This window comes from Xiphophorus hellerii, chromosome 10, assembly GCF_003331165.1.
Source record: "Xiphophorus hellerii strain 12219 chromosome 10, Xiphophorus_hellerii-4.1, whole genome shotgun sequence".
Classification (NCBI taxonomy): Eukaryota; Metazoa; Chordata; class Actinopteri; order Cyprinodontiformes; family Poeciliidae; genus Xiphophorus; species Xiphophorus hellerii.
Window position 1 is genome coordinate 9,350,023 of NC_045681.1, and position 20,108 is coordinate 9,370,130.

The window sequence follows — 20,108 nt, forward strand, 5'->3', positions numbered from 1 at the left end:
AGACATAAAAACCACATTCAACTGAAAATGTAAGTAAATTATAGCCTGTAAACAAACTTCCCCTTCAAAATATGATTATCAAAGTAGAAATTGACTGAATTTTAATTTATCATCCTATCAATTGATTTAATTAATTTTTTGTGTGTGCTACTTTATCTGAGAATATTAATAGAAAATTGAGTGGAAGAAAAAAAAATCCACTCAGAGAATCAGCAACATTGATTACTGGGGCCTTTAGGAAGTTTAGGAAAATCCACTTCAGCAAAATTGGACGTTGCATTGATGCAGCAGTTCATAAAAAAGGAGCACTGGCCATTTTTATAATGTACTGTATTTATTTTGAGAAAATAAATGTTTGATTTTGGTTTAAGAGAAATAAATCTTGATATATTTCACTGCGCAGAATAAATATACAGAATAAGTTTTTGTTACTGAACCAAATCGACTCACTGGTTATATTAAAACGCACTCAGATGACCCCTGACCTCAAGTTAAGTTCCCTCCTGAAGTGCCAACATTTCACCACTAGAGGGCGGCCACAAACAAACGCCGGCAGTTTCTCTGGATCCCGACTGGACGTCGCTGCATGTGAACGCGGCCGAACCGGAGGGGCCCGAGGCTGCTGTCGCTCCTGCCCAACAATAGACGAACCGAGCTGCAGATACGATCTCTTCACACCCTCCACGGGCGAGGCTATTGTTGGAGAGAGGACGGCTTTTGTTTTGCCCTCTTCTTTCGGGAAAATAAAAATAGAGGACGTACTGGAAGTGAAGTCGATCACACGCCAGAAGGAAACAAAGAAAACAAAAGGAAAGCAAAATAAAGGAACTCGGAGCAAGACAACAAAAACCCGAGTTCTTCAGGAGATGAGGGGGAGAGAGAAACACGCAGCAGAAACACGACAATAAAAATCAGCAACTGGATCATATTTATTGTGCTTAACTCTTAACCTGTTTGAATTCAGAGTCAGAAATTAGATTTATTTTATTTTTTTTCGTGTGAAGGAGTTGGAAACATGGCTGTGGTTTCCGGTAAGAGCCGACAGAGCCGCACTTCTCTAAATTACCTGCAGATATTAAATGAGGCTGCAGACAGGAGCTCATAATGCAATTCAGAAACACTCCGATTCGCACACAAATCACGTTAACTTACAAAAAACTATTTATCAGCGGCTGGACGAGTCCCACAACTCCCAAACTTTTAGGTCTTCACATGAAACAGCCTCAGTAAATAAAAGCTGGTCGCTCTGGAGAGACTTAATGACTCTCGATTGGTTTGGTTTAATTATATCAGCGAAATTTATGACTTGATTCGGTTTTATGACGTTTATTTAAAAACTATTTTTGGTTTGTCCTCCGCAGCAACACATTTAAGACCGGGCTGCACCCAAACGGATCGACTGCTTCGGAAAGTTGTAAAGATTAGTGAGGTCGTTTAATTTGCTTCAATCTTTTTCCTCATTTGTAATGGATATAAAATTATTTACACCCGTTTTTGTTTTTCCATGCGAAAACAAACATGACTAAATGATTTCAGAACTTTTTTTTTAGGGGAAAAAAACTTAAAAGTAAAATACTTCTGTTGCTTAAAACACATTTAAACTGAAACTGACAGAAACTTTTCATAATTCGCTCCATTTTCAGCTATAGAAAACCGACTTCAAAGCATGATGCTGCCACCGCCATGCTTCACTGTGGGTATCTTAGCTCACACTTTGTTTCCTCAGATTACATTTACCGACATGGATTAGGGAGATTTTTTATGTTTTCTTTGTACAATTTAGCAAGATTAAGAAAGTTGCTCTTTGTGAAACGACACCAAAAACTAAAGGGGAAGTCCCAGTTATTGATTAATGTTGAGTGGCAATAAGCAGATAATCACATGATCAATTAAAATGAGCTCGATAATTTCCATTCTGATGATCAATGTTTTTTTGAGAAGAAATTTGGATTACAGAGATTATATAATTAATTTTATTTATGGTTTCGGTTTCAACTGGTTTTTATTTACGTTTAATTTTATCGTTTTTGTGTTTTATTTTGGATTCTTTGAATATCTTGTTGAGGAGTTTAAGTATCTCGGGATCTTGTTCACGAATGGGGGAAGAAGGGAGCGGGAGATCGACAGGCGGATTGGCGCAGCGTCTGCTGTCAAGCGGGCGCTGTATCGGTCCGTCGTGGTGAAGAGAGAGCTGAGCCAAAAAGCGAAGCTCTCGATTTACCGGTCGATCTACGTTCCCACCCTCATCTATGGTCATGAGCTTTGGGTCATGACCGAAAGAACGAGATCGCGGATACAAGCGGCCGAAATGGGTTTTCTCCGTAGGGTGGCTGGGCTCTCCCTTAGAGATAGGGTGAGAAGCTCAGTCATCCGGGAGGGACTCAGAGTAGAGCCGCTGCTCCTTCACATCGAGAGGAGCCAGTTGAGGTGGCTCGGGCATCTGGTCAGGATGCCTCCTAGACGCCTCCCTGGTGAGGTGTTCCGGGCACGTCCCACCGGGAGGAGGCCCCGGGGAAGACCCAGGACACGCTGGAGGGACTATGTCTCTCGGCTGGCCTGGGAACGCCTCGGGATTCCCCCGGAGGAGCTAGAAGAAGTGGCTGGGGAGAGGGAAGTCTGGGCCTCCCTTCTGAAGCTGCTACCCCCGCGACCCGACCTCGGATAAGCGGAAGAAGATGGATGGATGGATGGATGGATCTTGTTCAGACGACAAACTGTTATTACTACGTCAATATCAATGCATTACTAGAAGAAGGTCTCAAAACAACAATATTATCGTTTATCGCAATAATTTCTGGAAATGAGAATTAGTTACGGTGACGGGCCTATGATGCATAACTCCTGATACGTTTGGACACACTGAATGGTTTTGAATCTTTCTGCAGACCATGAATCTGCTGCAAGATCCGCCTGAGGAACTGTCAGGAAAAACCCTCCCAGTCGTTAGAGAGTTATGCAACCTTACTTAACTCAGATTTTAGCTTGTTTTAATTTAACTGTACAGGTTAAAGGTCAGAAGCCTTCCATTTTACAGCTACTTTATAACACAGCTATTATTCAGTAAAAGCTGTATCTGAAAGATTTATTTCCTCTGATATGTTCTCATCTGTCAGGATTCGTATAACAAAGTTTTACACTGATCCTGTGACACGAATCAAAGCTTCTGCAGTTTTCCAGAACTAAATCCACTCCTTACAGGCATTCAGTGTGTGCGTATTTGTTACGCTTCAGGGCAGAAAGATGATCTATTTTAAACTGTTTCCTTCTGGCAGCTGATGACTCAGATTTTTCTCTCTCTCTCTGTCCAGGTAGTGATAAGACACCACCCATTTACCGGCAGTTTCCAGCCTGAGAGACACTTCCTGTTCTCAGAAACTGAGCGGCTTTCTCTCGCCCTGCAGCTGACGGCTCGTCCTTCAGCTGGAGCGGCGGGAGAAATGCGGCTCGACCTCTCCGTTTACTCCCAATGACCCCGGCGAGGTCGCCTCGCACAAGTCCGACCAAAGTGTCAAATCATCGCCGTAACGCCGCGCTGACTCACTTTGCCTCACGGCGGCGGTGAATGAGCCGACCCGCTGTCCCCGCTCTCCCTGCGGTGGTTCTGGGAAGAGGAGGACGGGAATCGCCACAATGACTGCAGGAATTTCAAAGAACCCGCAGCTTGTTTTACTGTATGTGTGAGCGGGCAGCGCTGCACAAAATGTTGACGGGTGCATCCTGTTTATGCTGCAGAAATGGGCAATTTGAGGGGAGAAAAAGTGGAGGAAAAAAACGCTAGAATAAAAAAAGGAAAGCAAAATATTGATGCAAAGTTCATTTAGTTTAGTAACTAAATTAACTTTAGTTACTAAACTAACTAAACTAACTCTTAGTTTAGTTTAGTAAATGAACTTTAGTTGCTAAAGCTCATGTAACTACTACATCTGCATTCAAAAAGTGAATGCAGAATGAAATATTCCAAGCAATTAGCTATGGAAATTACATTACCCAGTTGGAATATTGTATATTCAGAAAGGTTTTTTTGTAGTTCCCTAACTTTATGTGTTGAGTTACAAATCTGAATTTTAGAAAAGTTCAAAGGTCAGAACAATTAGCAAAGGGCAAATCCACTTTAATAAACCTGTTTACAGCTCAAACACTGAAGTAAAAACACTTTAGGCTGCAGTTTGTTTGTTTGTGACTCTAAGCTGCGACTTTCTGACAGTAGAGCGTTTTGAACGCTCTTATTTTGAAAGAAACAACAACTTGAGTAGAAGCAGACTAATTGAGATCCCTGCTTGTCTTTATTTATGACACTTTGATTTTAGGAAAAACCTGAATTTGTTGTTTCTACTGAACTAATTACACAATTTTAACATTTTCCATGTTTCTGTAACTCCACGGTTCCCCCTGCACTGTGCGCTGAGTCCAGAATGACTCGTCGTTCAGGTTTAGCAACGACTAGAATCAAGACTGCTGACTCGACAGTTGTCCAGCAGACTGCCAGTCACAACCTCAGGAAGAAGAATAAACCCGAAAAGATCACTGGTTTGGACACTGGCTGTTGCCGTTTGGTTGAAAATCAATATAGAGAAAGTTTAGTGGAAGGAAAATCTGTTATACTGTAAGGACAATTACAGTCAGGAGAGCTCCAGTTTTTGAAGACCGTTGTCCTGCAGCTTTTAGATGTTCATCTACCTTAGCACACCTAATCGAATCACATGGTTTTGATGCCAAGCTAATAAAATAATGTAGTTTATGTGTTTTCCAGGCACACAGTATCATTTTATTGCACATTCAAGTAACTGTAACCTTCAGTTGTTCTAAAATTACTGTATATATATATATATATATATATATATATATATATATATATATATATATATATATATATATACAGGATATATATATATAGTATATATCATGACTTCGTAACTTAATTGGGCCTCTGTCTCTTTAAAAACTCTTGCTCTTTCTGAAACTCCTCCTTCAGGAAGTCATCACAACATGGCTCCTCTATTAACCTTTTAACAACATTTTTACCAGAGTTTCACTGGGAAGAATCTCATTTAATGAGCTCAGCAGAGGCGCAGCTCCGCCAGCTGTTTGCTACCTGCTGCTGGCTAGTCTGAAGGAGCTGAGTGGGGGACGGCTGCTCTGTGACACGATTGGAAACTGCAGCTCTGAGGAGGAGCTGCGTCTCGAAGGCGGAGCTAAGGCCACCCAGGCGTTTTGCACTGCTGAATGGTTGCCATGGAGATTAAAGTATTTCTCAAACATGCATGAAAGAATGAAAGCAACACTCCAGGCATGTTTATGATGAAGGAATAACATGATGTAACGCTCAAAAGAGTCAATTCTACATAATACTTTCAGGTTTCATCGTGTGTAAAAAGTGTTTGCGTGTTTTGGTTTGAACCTTTTGGATCTCAGAAGAAGTTCTTGATGAGGGGAGTGACCAGCTTGACCCACAGCTTGACGTAGCGATTGGGCTGCTGGAACGTGGAGTCGGAAACCTCCGTGGAGCGCCGGTACAGCGTCTCCTGCTCCTGCCGGGTCAGAACACAGGTGAGCCAGGTGAGCGCCGCGCCACACAGCGGTTCGTCATCATTATCATCATCGTCGTGACGAGCAGACCTCCTGCAGCTGGCTCTGAAGGGCTTCGTTCTCCGTCACTATGGCGATCTGGGCCTCCAGGTCGCGGTGAACCGAGCGGTAACCGAAATTAGGGGAGCCGATTAGAGTGAGGCAAGGCCTGTCCTGCCCCCTGAGGTAATACCACAGACCTGTGAAGAAGATGGCGGGGCGGGAGGGGATCAGTAAAGTTTCGGAGAGCCGGATTCAGCAGACTGAAACCACAACTGAAAGGAAGCACAAGAAGAAATCCCCAGCGTTGATCCAAAACCTCAAAATATGAGGCAGAGAGTGAGTGAGTGTGGATCCTTGTCCTGAGGCTACAACAGAGTGAGTCTACAAGATTCCTGCCTCAACCTACATACCATCACAACCACAAGAAAAACAGCAGAGCCCATCATTCTTAATGGGCCGCTTCATATAGAGAACGGCTCATTTACGGCCCTTGCACAACACCAGAAATGAAGAAATCCCATTGTTTCTGGACTTTTCTGGCACCAAGCGAACCTGGAATCATGCAACGCTGTTCGAGTAAAACGCCATTTCGCACAATTACCCCGAAGCTGTGACAACGTATCATTTAACAGCGCCCACACACCCGCATTAATCATAAACGGTTACCTACTTCGTTTTAAAAGGCCGTGCTGCCAAGGAAAAATAAAAAGCAAAGAGAAAGGTGGAGGGCCTGACTAATGGATTCATACCAAAAAGAGCCTCAGCTGCTCTGCTGGTTCTCCAGGGAACCATTACAATACAGGAGAAACGGCAGAAAGGAGGTCGACTGTCGCTCCTGCTAACAGGAGCAGCTGACAAAACGAATGATAAAATATCACAGACAGAAAAAAAAACACTAAAAGAGGAGAAAAATGTACAAAAAACCTCCACACTACATAGAAATTAGCTATTCAAAAACTAAAACTTGTACTCAAGTAAGAGTATCACTACTTCAATATATTCTTACTCCAGTAAAAAAAAATCTACTTATTAAAACATCAGTCGTTCAAGATTTAAAAATTACATAATCAGACAGACCAAAATATAAAATAATGTGGAAATTTAAGAAACAAAATTCATATAAATAACATAATTACAAAAACAACTAAATCAGCGCAAAAGAAAAATGTTTCCCCAAACTTACTTCTTTTTATATGAAGTTTATAAAACTTTAACAAAAACTGTTGGTGTGTCTGGTGCAATTTTGCTTAAAACAAGTTTATTAATCACTCAGTGAGTAGAGTTTCCAGATATTTTACTCAAGTAAGAGTTAGAGATACTTTGTAACAAATTTACTCAAGTAAAACTAAAAAGTACAACTAAGTAAAAATACTTCCTACATACAAAAATACTCCTCTGGCTAAAATAATCTAGTACTGCAGCAGAATAATCTCACACCTTTACTTTGAGTATATTATTTCAGAAATAAAATCCAAAATGAACATTTGGAGAGCATTTATCTCAAGGTTTATTTTCACATCTCTAACAATAAATGTAGAGCAACAAGATTTATGTAATGGTAACTTTGAGACTCTTGTTGAGATCCTTCTAAAATTAGGACCTACATAATTTATGAAAAATAAACTAAACTGACTTGATAACTTCTACTTACTTGAGAAAGTTTAATGCAACCTTCTCAAAATGTCTTGGTTCTCCAGCTCTGATGTGTGAATAAATCGTTGGTGTCATGATGACATTAAAGTTTGCACAACAGCCTGTAAATAAGCTACTTATTGAAGCCAAAACTGGAATTAGAACAGATGTTAGTTATTTTCCCTTTGGGATTAAAGATCTTTTTTAATATTAAAAACATTATCCTGGTAGTGGAGACAGAAACAATAATGTTTTGAAGACAAAACAATAGTCCGCTTCTTGAGCAGATCTCTGTTGGTAGTTTGGAGATTCCAGGCAAACTTCCAAACGTTGCAATAAAAAAATAATTCCTCAGTCAGGACTCCAACACAGAACCAAGAGAACCAACAGTTCTTAAAAAATAAAATAAAATACAAAGAAAATATAAGTAAATAAATTTTGCTTCATACATGTAAGGAAAGCAAAAAGTAAATGAAAAAGCAAAGGACTTCAATAAAATGTGCGACCAAAGACGGAAAATCTGGACATATTTAATGCATTTTAAGGAATAAAATTGTTTGATTTTATTCCATTATAATTTAAGACTCAATGTGTAAAGAAAACCAGTGGATCAGCTATAAAAAGCCAAAAAGATAAAAGATTTAAAAGACTTTTCTTGATTTATATACCTCCCTAATGGAGCCCCTTTACTGGCTAAACATCTATTTATCTTATTTTGTTACCCTTGTTTTATGACATTATATCAGTTAACTGGACCTCTAATTATCTTTGAGTTGTTAAGTTTACTTGGAAAATCTGCTCTAGTTAAATTAAAAGTACTAACTAATGATACTGAGAGCAATATCAGCAGCTCAGATTGTAATATTTACTGTCTGTGGGGAGGTGCTGATAACACAAATTTCCTGGAGTTCTTAGACATTTACAAGCTTCTCCAACACACAAAACCACCCTGATGTTTGCACACAGTTCACTCACAGCCATAAAGACCGTTTTAACCGTGGAGGGGAAGCTGCAGACAACCAGAAAACGTTTCCCTGACCAGATGAGATACAAACTGAACTTAATGCTCGAAGGAAAACCGACTTGCTGAAACACTTCATCCCCAAGGTGAAACACGGCGGTGGCATTATCAGGATGTGGGGATGCTGTTTTTGAGTAGGAACAGGGAAGACGGTAAGATTTGGTGCAAAGATGGATGGAGATAAATGCAGAGTAAAACTGGAAGAAACGATGTTAGAGGCTAGAAAAGAGTCTAAACATGCAATTAGTTACGAGAAAATAGTCGTAATATTGGAAGAACAAAAACACTATTTTACCAGAAGAATGTCTAAATTACGAGAAAAAAGACGTTTTGATGAAAAAAGCTGCAAAAGTTGTCAAGATGTGACGTTTGTACCTCTGTGTTGTTCTTTTTTCAAAATAGACTCAGTTGTTTGGTCAATTGTTTCAAAATCCTGCTGCTGAAAATAATTTGATGTTTATGTGTTTAAGGTTGAAGTCTTATCTGGAAAACCGATACCAAAGTTTAACTTCACAAGATGCTCAACATTCCTCATTTAAGTTTTTGTTATTTTTTGTGTTGGAGTTCTGATAAAATAATGATTACTTCATCCTCTTATATTTTGACTTTATTCTGGTAATAACGCTCTGTTCTCGCATTATTTTGACTTTATTGCAGTATGACTATTACTGTATTACTATGACTGCAGTATAGTAATAGTATGATTTTTTTCTTATATTTAAAGAATGTAAAATCTTAGATAAAGAAAAAATAATACTTCACAAGCTTGTCAAACAAGATGGCTGACTGAATCACCCTAAACTACGGAAGCCCCCCAAAAAAACCAGATTTTCCTAAAATTAAATCTTCAAAAACTAAAAAGCTCAATTAAACAATAAAAATTGTTCGGACCAAAGACCCTGTGAACGTCCCATTATCATGGATGCTCTCCATCCAATCTGATGGAGCTAAATATATTTCGAGGCCTTAGATTGACCTTTGAACCTCACCAACCTTTAGCGTGGAACGTCCACTGCGGCCGGTGGTACTCGTGCAGATGGACCCTCTCCTGCTGGCCCAGCTGACGCACTCGGTTGTAAAACTGCCTGGCGATGTGGATGTAAGCTGCAGGAATCGCTCCGGCGATGCCTTTGGCCCCGAAGAACCCGTTGACCTCTGGGGAGGCGGTCAGGATGCGGTAGCTGGCTCCGGTCTCCAGCACCAGACGCATGTAGGCCCGGGTCAGGTTGAAGTAACCCGATGTTAGAAACACAGTGGAGTCCGGCCCGGCGTCTGTCAGCAGCCGCTGGAACGCCGGGGAGACGCAGAAGGAGAAGATGGAGGACTTACAAACACGGCCGCTTTCATCTTCTCCCCCCGACATGCGAGGAGACCCAGCTGTGTAAACACATAAACCAGAACAGAAGAGGCTCACCTGTGTGACCTGCTCGTCCGTCCGGATGCCCAGAGGTTTCATCTGGACCAGGGGGAACACCCAGGTGTCCTCCTCTTCCTCGCTCCTGGCCTCTTCCTCCCTGGAGCGGCGCCGCAGCTGCTGCTGCTGTCTCACGCGGGCCGAGCTCATGACCTCCATGATGCGCTTCCTCGCCGTTGCCGAGAAGTCCTCCCGGTTTCCTGGTCGCCATGGAGACACAGATTGATGTGAAGAGGGAGAAGGGGTCGGAACAACCTCAGGGTCGCGGCGTTCTGGTCAAGGGTTTGTTACTTTTATGGCAGTGGGGAGTTGTGGGTAAAATATGTAGAGGAAATCTCCTACGAAAATGGAAATACAACACCTCGCAAAAGTATCAACACCTCCTGAACTTTTTCACAGTTTGCGCCATAGAAAATATATTTTATTGGGGTTTTGTGTGACAGAATAACAAAAAGTGCATTTGTGTTCAGCCGTTTTATATCCGTACGTAAAACACACTCCGTCCAACTGTCTTTGAAGCTCACTTAATTGGTAAGTAGAGTTCACTTGTTTGCACTTAAACGATGAATAAAAAAAAGCAGCTGTTCTGTTTCTGGTCTCAGAGGCTTGTTAGCATCATGAAGACCAAGGAATGCAGGTTTCTGAAGAGGTTTATAGTACGGTTAGCTTATAAAAGAAACTTTCCTAGCTTTGAACGTCTCTCAGAGGACTCTTCAGCCCATCGTCTGAAAATAGAAAGAGTGCAGTTCAACTGAAAATGCTCCAAAACGTTGCCTTCTACCTACAATGAAAGAGGCAAGGTAGGGAACACAACTAAGGCTGGGCGACTTGGACTTAAAATCTCATCACGATATTCTGAGGTAATATTGTAACAACAAGAACTATTTATTACTTCTTTTTAAGGCAACTGTATGGCTCTGACTGTGTGTCACAGCAATTAGAGCCCCACAACCACAAATGCTGCTCTTGAGAAACATTGCTATTTGTAATCCGCTTCTTTAGCACACCGATCACATGAAGAAGTGTGAGTTGTGTCACAAACGCACACAGTAAGTGCAACTAAGAATATTTTCAAAAGTTATTGATATTTATTGAGTCACTTTTAATGAACAAACACTGCAAAAAGCAGCATAAATAGCAATAAGGACAGTTTTAGAAGTTGACGTTAACTGGAATTAAGTGGAATTTATAGTGACACTATCGTGATAAGATATGCATCACGATAAATGATAAACGATACGATAACAGGCCCCACAATAAACACAACAAACATGATGCAAAATTCTACATTAACCTGCAAAACCACCTGCGTGTGATGGAAAACCATCATACGTCAGGCTGAACACGCCATCAGTGAAATATGGTGGTGGCAGCATCATGAGGTGAGAGTTTGTGCTGGAGGTTCAGCAGGACAACAACACAGCTGGAGATACAACCGAACAGCTTAGATATACTTTGCAAAGTTGATTGAGACATTTATTGTAGCTCCTGTTATTATGAAGGTCTATTGTGTTTTGACTCATGGGGGGCTGAATACAAATGCATGCCACACTTTTCAGATTTTTTTTTTTTTTTGCAAACTATTTAAAAAAAAAAAAAAAAAGGTTTATTTACTTACATGTGGCCATTAAAATGACTGGAAGCTATAGTGTGAAGTCTTTTAAGTAAATGGTTTTTTTATATATATACATTTGCAGCTTCTTTTTTTTGCAAGAACTCAGAAACTCTGAGTACTTCCCCATTTCATCTTTTTTCCCCCGGAAGTGTGTTTGTTTTTTTGTATTTTTTTTACCTCAGCAGCAACCACTTTTCACCAAACATTACATCTTTTCTGCTTTACTTTTACTGTACTGGAGCTACGTAATCATATATGAGCTATAAAATAATCTTTAGGGTTAAATAAAAATTAGGAAAACTTAAGAGACAAAATTCTTTAATCATTTAAAACTGACCATATTGTGTAATTCTTTAATTTCTGCTGGATTTAAAACACATTTTTGCCATTTCATTGTGCTGTAGTCCTTGGAAAAAAAAAGAAATCAGTAAAAGTCAGACCTCAAAAGAAAACTCTGTTTATGGGAAAGCATAGAAGTGAAGCAGTTAGATGTGAGTCAGCTTATCATGTGTGATACTCCTCCAAAAGGTGAGTGTGAAGGCGTGTTTGGTAATTTGGTTTGAATGAGTAATCTTCTGTCTCCAAGCTGTCTGCTGCCGCTGTGCATCAGGACCCGTCATTGTTTCTAATTCATTGCAAATCTTCCAAGTCATCCAGTACAAATGGCTCTGGTGTGTGCGTGTTTATATCAGTTCCCACTACTGTCCATATCTTCTTCCAGCAACACTGTGACATCACATCTCTATTCCTGGTGTCTGTTTCTGCAGCCTAATCCTGCAGACATGATGTCATTCATCCTTTAAACTAACATCCTGGCAGGCTGTGCTCCAGTTACAGACACAAGCTATATGAATGTGTGTGTGTGTGGGTGTGCGTGTGTGTGAATAGAAATCTGACATTTTCACATCCGGCTGCGTGGCTAACAAACCGCAAGAGCTCTCTCTGTCCTCCTCGCTGACCAGCATCTCCTCGCCTGTCTAAGCTTTCAAGCTCCATTAGCCAAACCCGTCAGCCGCCGCAGCCGAGCGCCGAGTGTCACGCGTTGTCAAAACAGCGTGCGTCTGTGCGTGTCCGGTTTCTACCTTTGTAGGGGTGCACCATGCCGTCCTGAACGGTGACCGAGTTGTCCGGCTGCAGCTGCAGGGAGACGTCCCCCACGGCCTCCACCAGGTCGGAGAAGAAGTCCGCCACCTCCCTGCAGTTCTCCAGGAGCACGTAGCGGTCCTGCCTGTTGGTGAAGTACGAGTCGCTCAGGTTGGCCCTGAAAAACAGAGAGAGACGAGAGACGAGCAAGATTCGTAAAGTTCTGTTTTACAGGACGTTTTGATGTATTTTTCTCATTTCACGCACAATCACAGCAAATAAACCAGATATGGGTCGGTTACCAGCAACAAAACTACTGATACTACAAAACTTTTCCACTGTTTATGGTTTAATCGGGGTTTGTTTACTTTTTCAACAATAAAATTCAAGCACAAAGTTGTTAAACTTTTCCAGCACCACAATTTGAAGATAAAAACAGTTTCAATTCACGATTCTACAAATTAATTTATAAGAATATTAATATATCCAGCTAGTCACCTCATCATTTAACTCGGGTGTGTTGAAACAGAGTCGTATCTAGAAGCTGCAGGACACCGGACTTCGAGGACTGGATTTGAACAACAGGTTCTGCAGCTGAAAACCGAGACCCAAAACAAGAGTCTTCCTCCACCGTGCTTCAGCTTGCATGAGGCGTTTCTCCTGGTAGTGCTGAGCATCGTGGTCAAAAGTTCAAATTGTATTGTGTTGTTACAAAAGACAAAAGTAAGTTTGCATGTAAGGTATGCACACGTTTTGTTGTTGTTGTTGTTTTTTTACGTAGAGCTTTCCCGACAATCCTTCCAAACAAGCCCGACGAGTTCATTCCTTTGCCTAACTGTTCTTTCATTAACATCAACATTAAGCCATTGCGTAGGTTTGCCTTTCTGCTGCTGGTGTGAGCAACAACCTGAAAGTCATTATCCACATTCCTGCACTTTATTTAGCCCTGGAGGACGCCAAGGGCTCGTCCTTCCCAGAACAGCAGCATTGTTGACACAATAAGACACGGTTACTGCAGTTAGACCTTTAGGTATAGAAATAGTCATGTCATGTGACATTTTATTTATTGCTAAATAAAATAACAATGGAGATAAAAAAAAACAACATTTATTTGGCTTTATGTGAAATTGTTTGATTCTTCTGATTTTAATTTCAACTTGAAGTAAATGAATCAACTCGTAAATGTATATTTAATATCTAAGTCAGAGCGGAGAGGAAACAAACTCAATAAGACATGGAGTGTAAACTGTGACAGATAACTTCTCAACAAATAATAATTATCAGTTACAGTCACGAGTTTCGATTAACATTTTCTCCGATTTACTTTAAGTCACGCTGTTATGACTTTTTCCCCTCATTGTTTCGCAAAAAGAAGGAACTTACTATGAAAATAAATAAAAAGGTGTTCTCTTTTTAATTTCAACAATATAATATTGTGGTAATTTTACCACTAACATATTACCACATGTTAGTGGTAATATCAATAGCACAGGGGAAAAAAATAGGTAGAAACCTGCATTTCTTATTATATCTATATTTGAAAACATTAGTTAGTTCTTTATCATTTTTAGCGAAAGTTATAAAAGAGTCAAAGAGTCACTAGTGGCTCCAGAGACGCAGATTGGAAACCCCTAGTGTAGCCATAATGTACGGAAGCAAATTAGGAGAAAATGCAAAACAATTGATTAAAGCTGCTAAGCACGGTGGTAGAAGGGTCATGATATGGGATGATTTGTTGCTGCAGGATCTTCTCACCTAATCAATGCCCCTCATATTTAATGTATGTTAGGATGAGTGCTGAACTGACTTGAAAAGTAAGTGATCCTTACTTTTGCTTTGTCAACATTACCAATGTATCAACTTTCAGATGCTTTATTTAAAGTTCAAACCAAAGTTTTTACTCTAAATATTATAGATGCTAAAAACATTTTCTAAAAGCCAAAAACTGGACAAAAAAGGAGGCAGAAAAAAAAGTTGATGTCTTCCAGTGAAAAAACTAAACAAGTTAAGGAAAGGAAGTTAAGTGTTGCTTCAGGAGCATGAAGTGTGGTTGAACCAGCAGATGTCTTGAAACAAATCTTCTAATATCAGTAACTGAAAATGGTTTGTTGACTCAGTTTAACCTGCAGTTTCGTGTAACCTATTGTAATTCCAGGAAGGAAATGAACCAAAGCCAAGACAGATTGCGCCCGATGTCTTAATGTTCACTTTGGAGCCCGCTCAGCGTTCTCAGTTTTCAGGCGAAACCGAAATGTAACAATAATATTTTCAAACAATGAGATTAATTGATCCCAGTGGGAAGCCTCGATGTGAATTTAAAACTGACAACTTCAGAGCAGAGAGGAGTTCACGAGGTGGGAGGGTGTGAAGGATGTCTAGCGTTGCTAAGACAAACCGATTACAGATAAGTTGCTGCTGTACGACGCTAATGACAAACGTTCGAGGCGGACGCATCCTGCTCTTCAAAAGGCACTCCAGGGAAAACGTCCTTCTCTAGCATGATGCATGGGTTTGTCTGTTTTGATCTGAAATGGAGTGAAAACCACAACACCACCGCGGTCCCCAGCTTTAGAGCACACCCATGATTTACATTTTCTCTGCAGATGACAGAACTGAAAACATTTCCAAGCAGTGGAAACACCTGCTCTGTGCTTTGAGTAAATATACACAATGATCATTCTTCGGTTTGATTTAAAAAGTCATATACAGTATGTAATAACTTAGCGTCAGAAAATCTAAAAATACTGAAAGTTTGAAACAAATGCATTACAATCTGCTTTCCATTTGCTTTCAAAGCAGATATTTAATTAAGACTCTACCATATGTGGACAATGACATACCATTTGTAATCTATCATCTATTTATGGCTTTAAACAAAAATTTGATTATTTTTTAAACATATTTTAATGTTCAATGAATGTCTGGCTGCTCAGTGGCAACACATCCGAAGGACAGTGTGAGGACACTTTTACCAAAGATCCTTTGCACAGGAAAAGTGGGTAAACTTTTGATTATTGAGGCAATGTTTCAGGAACAAAAAGTCTCTAAGGTTAGAAAATATGTGGTTTACATTAAAGAAATTGAGTAGTCAAACTCCAAACGTTTCTTCAGCATAAAAATCAGCTGTGACTTGATGTTTTTTTTCCCTGTCTGAGTCAAGTGAAGATTGAAGTACCAGTCTTTTTTTTTTGCAGCCAAACAACATGGCACTGTCAGAAAAATAACCGTAGATGGATATAGGCAGCGTCAAACCTTCACAAACTGACTATATGTAAAAATGTGAGACTTTTAGCTTCTTCCATTCACTGCTGCAGTACTGTATGCTATGTATGCTCAATAATTTGAAGCATCCTGGTGTTTAGTCAATCAGATAAATGGGAGTCCAACAATTAGGTCTACCAGAAATCTGCCCAAAGTTTCATTTAAGAGATTTAAATCCTCACTTTCTGATCTCAAACTGAAGCTGGAGACGTTTGCATTTTCGAGGCCTTTGTCCAGCTTTCCAGTCCCCTTGAATTAAACTCTACGTACCCGCTGATGATGACGCTGTCGTCAAACAGGTAAACTTTGATGTGCTGGACTCCAATGGTCTCGTTGAAGCGCTGCGGCACCAGGAGTCGCAGCAGGCCTCTCAGGTCTGGGGTGTGGTATAAAGATACTCGCATCTGAGAGGTGAAGCGCTGCAGCAGAGGCAGCAGCATGGTCCTGGAGTTAATCTGACCTGCACGTGAAACACGGTGAGCACAGAGATCTGGGCCAAACAACAGCATAGAGGTCTGATGGAGACCGACCTCTTGATCCGCGAGTGTAGTCCAGTAGTACGGAGACTTTGAGGTCAGGAGAGCGACGGTTTTCTTTTGCATATTGGAGCGCTTCCTCCATGCAGTCCACCTTAGTGGGAGATAGATATGGAACATGTTTTTTAATAACCGAGCTAAAATGATGTGTAATTTATTTAAATACATAAAAACTCGCCGTGCATTGCCAGTCAAAACATTTGGTTGAGCAACAAAAAACCCTCAGCATGTTAGTCTGTTTCAAACATGCAAAATGACTTAAGATCGAATTGTTCACCAGTGTCCAAGTTTGACATTTTTTATTTAATACCTCAAATTTAACAAACAAGCTTTACGTAAGATAGCCATTTCAAATGTTTTATTATTCATTTAAAAGCAAAGGACACTAAAGTCATGAAAGTGCCTCAGAATTAGCTTTTTGTTGTTTGTAAATTTGCATCCGATCCCTGGTACCAGAAGCAAAAATAGAGAAGCAGAATTCAGTTTCCACAGTATGCGCCATAAATCTGGAACAAATTTCAAGGAAACTGCAAAGATGTCGAAACATCGAGTTCTTTTAAATTAAGGCTAAAAATGCAGCATTTGATTAGCAGTAAGAGGAATATTTATTAATGTATTTGGTATATATTTGTTTGATGATTTTTATGATGACATTTGACAAAATGCTTATTTCATAACTGGTTACTGTATTATGCTTTGTTGCTGAAATGTGTTTTACAAATAAACGGCACTTAAACTTGATTACATCTTATTCCAAAAAGCATAAACTCAAAATTGTTGAGTCTAACGTAGTTAGTACAGTAAAAGATAATTATTGTTAGTAGTAGTAATAAATTCTTGACTTCTTATACATCATCCAAACAGAGCAAAGACTAGAAAAATAAACTCTTTAATATTTTGAAAACTTAAAATAGAAGCTTTTTTCTTCTTCTCTGATTACTGGCTGGGCTAAAAGAACATCTTCCTGGTCACGAGAATTACTCTCCACGTCGTGTGTAAAGTGTCTTAAAGAAACTTTATATTTTGTTTCTGTAAGATAAGCATGCCTTGCTTTCAATTATCGGATTACTGTCATTTCTGGCCCCACCACTAAAGTAAATACACAGTTCAGGTGTGACTGTCGGGACCTGTTGTGTCCACTAAGGTAAATACACAGTTCAGGTGTGACTGTCGGGATCTGTAGTGTTCCTGTGTCCAGGTTTTACACTAAAACAACACCTGCAGTTTGCATTCTTCAGTCCTAACCACAGACTGGGCCTGAACCCGCACACTGGATTGAATTAAGTTTGTTTCATCCATTTTAAAGCAAAACCCCAGACTTTAAAAAGCAGGGGAAAAAAATGATACAGCCTCACTGCACCTTTCTGACTCACATTTCTAGTAATCCATCATCCTGTGGAGCTACAGAGTTTAGCAGCTGATCTCAGTGCTTTTAGCTGTGATTGAGCATTTTGGCCTCTGCCTACGTCTCCATTACTGGTCATTTAAAAAAAAAAACTAAAAACACGAAAAAACAGCTGAATATGAGCACCGGTCCAGACTGTGGTTTGCTTTGGTTTCGTGTTGTTATGCTAGGCTTTCCAAGCATGAAAAACAGCAAGCACTCACACGCCAGCGCTGCTCTCCAATACCCATAAACCCTTGCATTTTGGGGTCATTCCTAGTAGTTCTGGCCTGTACTTCGTGTTTCAATCTGAAGAAAACACACTGCGGTATTCTTGGAGGAGAAGTCTGACTCATATTTTCTGGCATCTCTGACCAGCCGTTTGGCTCACTCTCCTGCTGTTACAGCTTTGTTCTCACCTGCCTCGAACGAAAGAAGCATATTTAAGAAACAAAACGCTCTTCCTCACCAGTTCCTGCTCCAGCTGTCCCGTTCCCAGATACAAGGACGCCATCACCACCCGCCTTTGTGCGCTACTGATGCGGGCCTTAACGGAAAGGAGACGGAAACTATTAAGTGAACGAGGATGTGTCGTAAGAGACTTTTAAGATTCTGGAAAATGACAAGAAAAAATCTATTCCAAGAGAAGTTGATAAATCATTTATTTAACAAACCTCTCCTTCAACATAAATAAACGTTTTGGCAGTTATACAACTCCTTATATCTGGACTTAAAAAAATATTCCCATCTATGGCTTGTGCTGTTTTCACTACATATGTAGGTTCAATTCCTAGAAGACAAATCTTATGATACAATATATATTGTATAAATATATATGCTTCTTATTCTGACATAACATTTGTTTACATAACCAGAAACCTTTAAGTGTTGTTAGTGACCCAATGAGTTTTTATTATTGTATTTTATTATTGTGTCTTTATGGAAGGATTTTACTACATTGTTGGTTCTGTTTACTCCAAATGATTGTATGCGTTGTGTTTGTATTGCTTAACGATGTATTATTTTATTGCTCCTTTTATTTTGCTGAATCACTGTACATCATCACTGAACAAATACCATAGCAGAAACCCAATAAACTTGAAATACATAAAACAAGATGAAGCTTACTGTTTTTACTTATTTATTATTTTCCTGTTAATGTGCAAACAGAGTAACATTTTGACTCTTTTGACTTCATAGTTTGCCATACGGAAAGCAGTAAAAGCAGTGTTAAGGTTGGTTGTGCAGAGCAGTGTTTTAAACAAACTGCACTCTAACATGCATCCATTTAATTATTCCAAGTTTTTGGTTTGCAAAAAATATTAAAATCTATCAGCTGCTAAAACAAGGTGAGTAAACTGAGGAATTATCAAGACAAAGACGGTCTGGCTGTCATAAATAAGCACCAGAGGATCGAGATGATTCGAGTATTTTAATTCAACACCATGTTCTGGTCCAAAATATAAACTTTTCATAAATAAAAGTCTAAAAATCCAAATATGCGTAAGCCCTGTTCAGAACTGAAAATCAAGGGCCCTTTGCAGCTGCAAGGAAATGACCGGATTTAGCAGAAAAAACAGAGCTAAAAATAAAAACTGAATGTTGTACTGACATTTTAAGAACGTCACTGAAAAAGAAAAAAAAAACAAAACACACAGCTCTAAATGAATCATCATGATACTTTGGCAGGTTCTCAATATTGAACAAAGGCCTGGTGTCAAACGCAACTTCATGTCTGGTATGTAGCGCAGAAAGTTGTGCAAATCCTAGAATTAAATTGTCTGGAATATAATCTTTAGATAAATAATCTTTAAAATAAATAATTCAAATATCTAAATGACTTTATTCTATAAACTACATTGTTTTTATTGTGTGTACGTTGCTAGTATTGATGAATGTTGTTGCTTTTGTTTGTTTTAAAACCTGCTTTGACCACAGGAATTTTTCTGACTTAAAAAAACAAGCTAGTGACGCTTTGCAAAAGTGCAATTTGGGAATCGTGCCAAAAGGTGCCATAAATATGACCAACTACGAGTCAGTCACATGAAACCCACCTATTATTAAATTATTCGTGGGAGTGGCTGTACTGTAAACTACACTCACCCACATTACTGGTAGGAGTGTAATTTTGGTAAAAGGAAAGGCGTTTTGCAACCCTTACCATTTGAATTTTAGCACAGCTCATTTGTCAGTTGAAACATGTCAAGGTTCTGTGATCATAATACTCACCGAATAAAAACAGTGCATCACACCCTTAAGATAAAAATTATCCAGATAAATAATGTCAAGGTTTCTCATAAACTGGATGAGATAAAACTGAGATGTGAAGATCAACTATAAAAACACTTAGTTATTCGATCTGTGCTATTTTTTGCATAATTGCACATGCACCATTCTTTTTTTTTTCTTGCTAGACTCTCCAAGCAAATTCTGATAAATATGCAAGTACAGCCATCGAGTCCAGCAATTGCGAGAAGTTTGCAACCATTTTCGTGTCAAGTGCTCAGTTTTACTCCAAATTAGTGGTTCTCAGACTTTTCAAACCAAATCCTAATTTAGATTAAGAAAACAAAAAAATTCCACACACAGCCCTC

General features: G+C 39.6%; 1 protein-coding gene and 1 long non-coding RNA gene across 6 annotated transcripts in view; one reads left to right on the forward strand and one right to left on the reverse strand.

Annotated features, from left to right (window-relative positions):
- Positions 1 to 20,108, reverse strand: part of pgs1 (phosphatidylglycerophosphate synthase 1) — a 28,801-nt gene that overhangs the window by 1,108 nt on the left and 7,585 nt on the right. Inside the window, exons 3-11 of one of the 5 annotated variants that reach the window (XM_032573418.1) lie at positions 17,984 to 18,061; positions 16,125 to 16,224; positions 15,865 to 16,054; positions 12,333 to 12,511; positions 9,636 to 9,835; positions 9,215 to 9,506; positions 5,617 to 5,765; positions 5,399 to 5,528; positions 3,528 to 3,601 (exon numbers count right to left, since the gene is read on the reverse strand). In XM_032573418.1, the coding sequence (XP_032429309.1) occupies positions 5,409 to 5,528; positions 5,617 to 5,765; positions 9,215 to 9,506; positions 9,636 to 9,835; positions 12,333 to 12,511; positions 15,865 to 16,054; positions 16,125 to 16,224; positions 17,984 to 18,061 (1,308 nt within the window). In that variant the 3' untranslated portion in view covers positions 3,528 to 3,601; positions 5,399 to 5,408. Of the gene's footprint in view, positions 1 to 3,011; positions 3,602 to 5,398; positions 5,529 to 5,616; positions 5,766 to 6,994; positions 7,593 to 9,214; positions 9,507 to 9,635; positions 9,836 to 12,332; positions 12,512 to 15,864; positions 16,055 to 16,124; positions 16,225 to 17,983; positions 18,062 to 20,108 lie in introns of those variants that run through there. The other 4 variants (XM_032573417.1, XM_032573421.1, XM_032573419.1 and 1 more) reach the window with 4 other exon arrangements.
- LOC116726630 (uncharacterized) lies at positions 680 to 3,772 on the forward strand. Its single transcript, XR_004340632.1, has 2 exons — positions 680 to 1,031; positions 3,309 to 3,772. It is a non-coding gene; the product is annotated as an uncharacterized LOC116726630 (long non-coding RNA).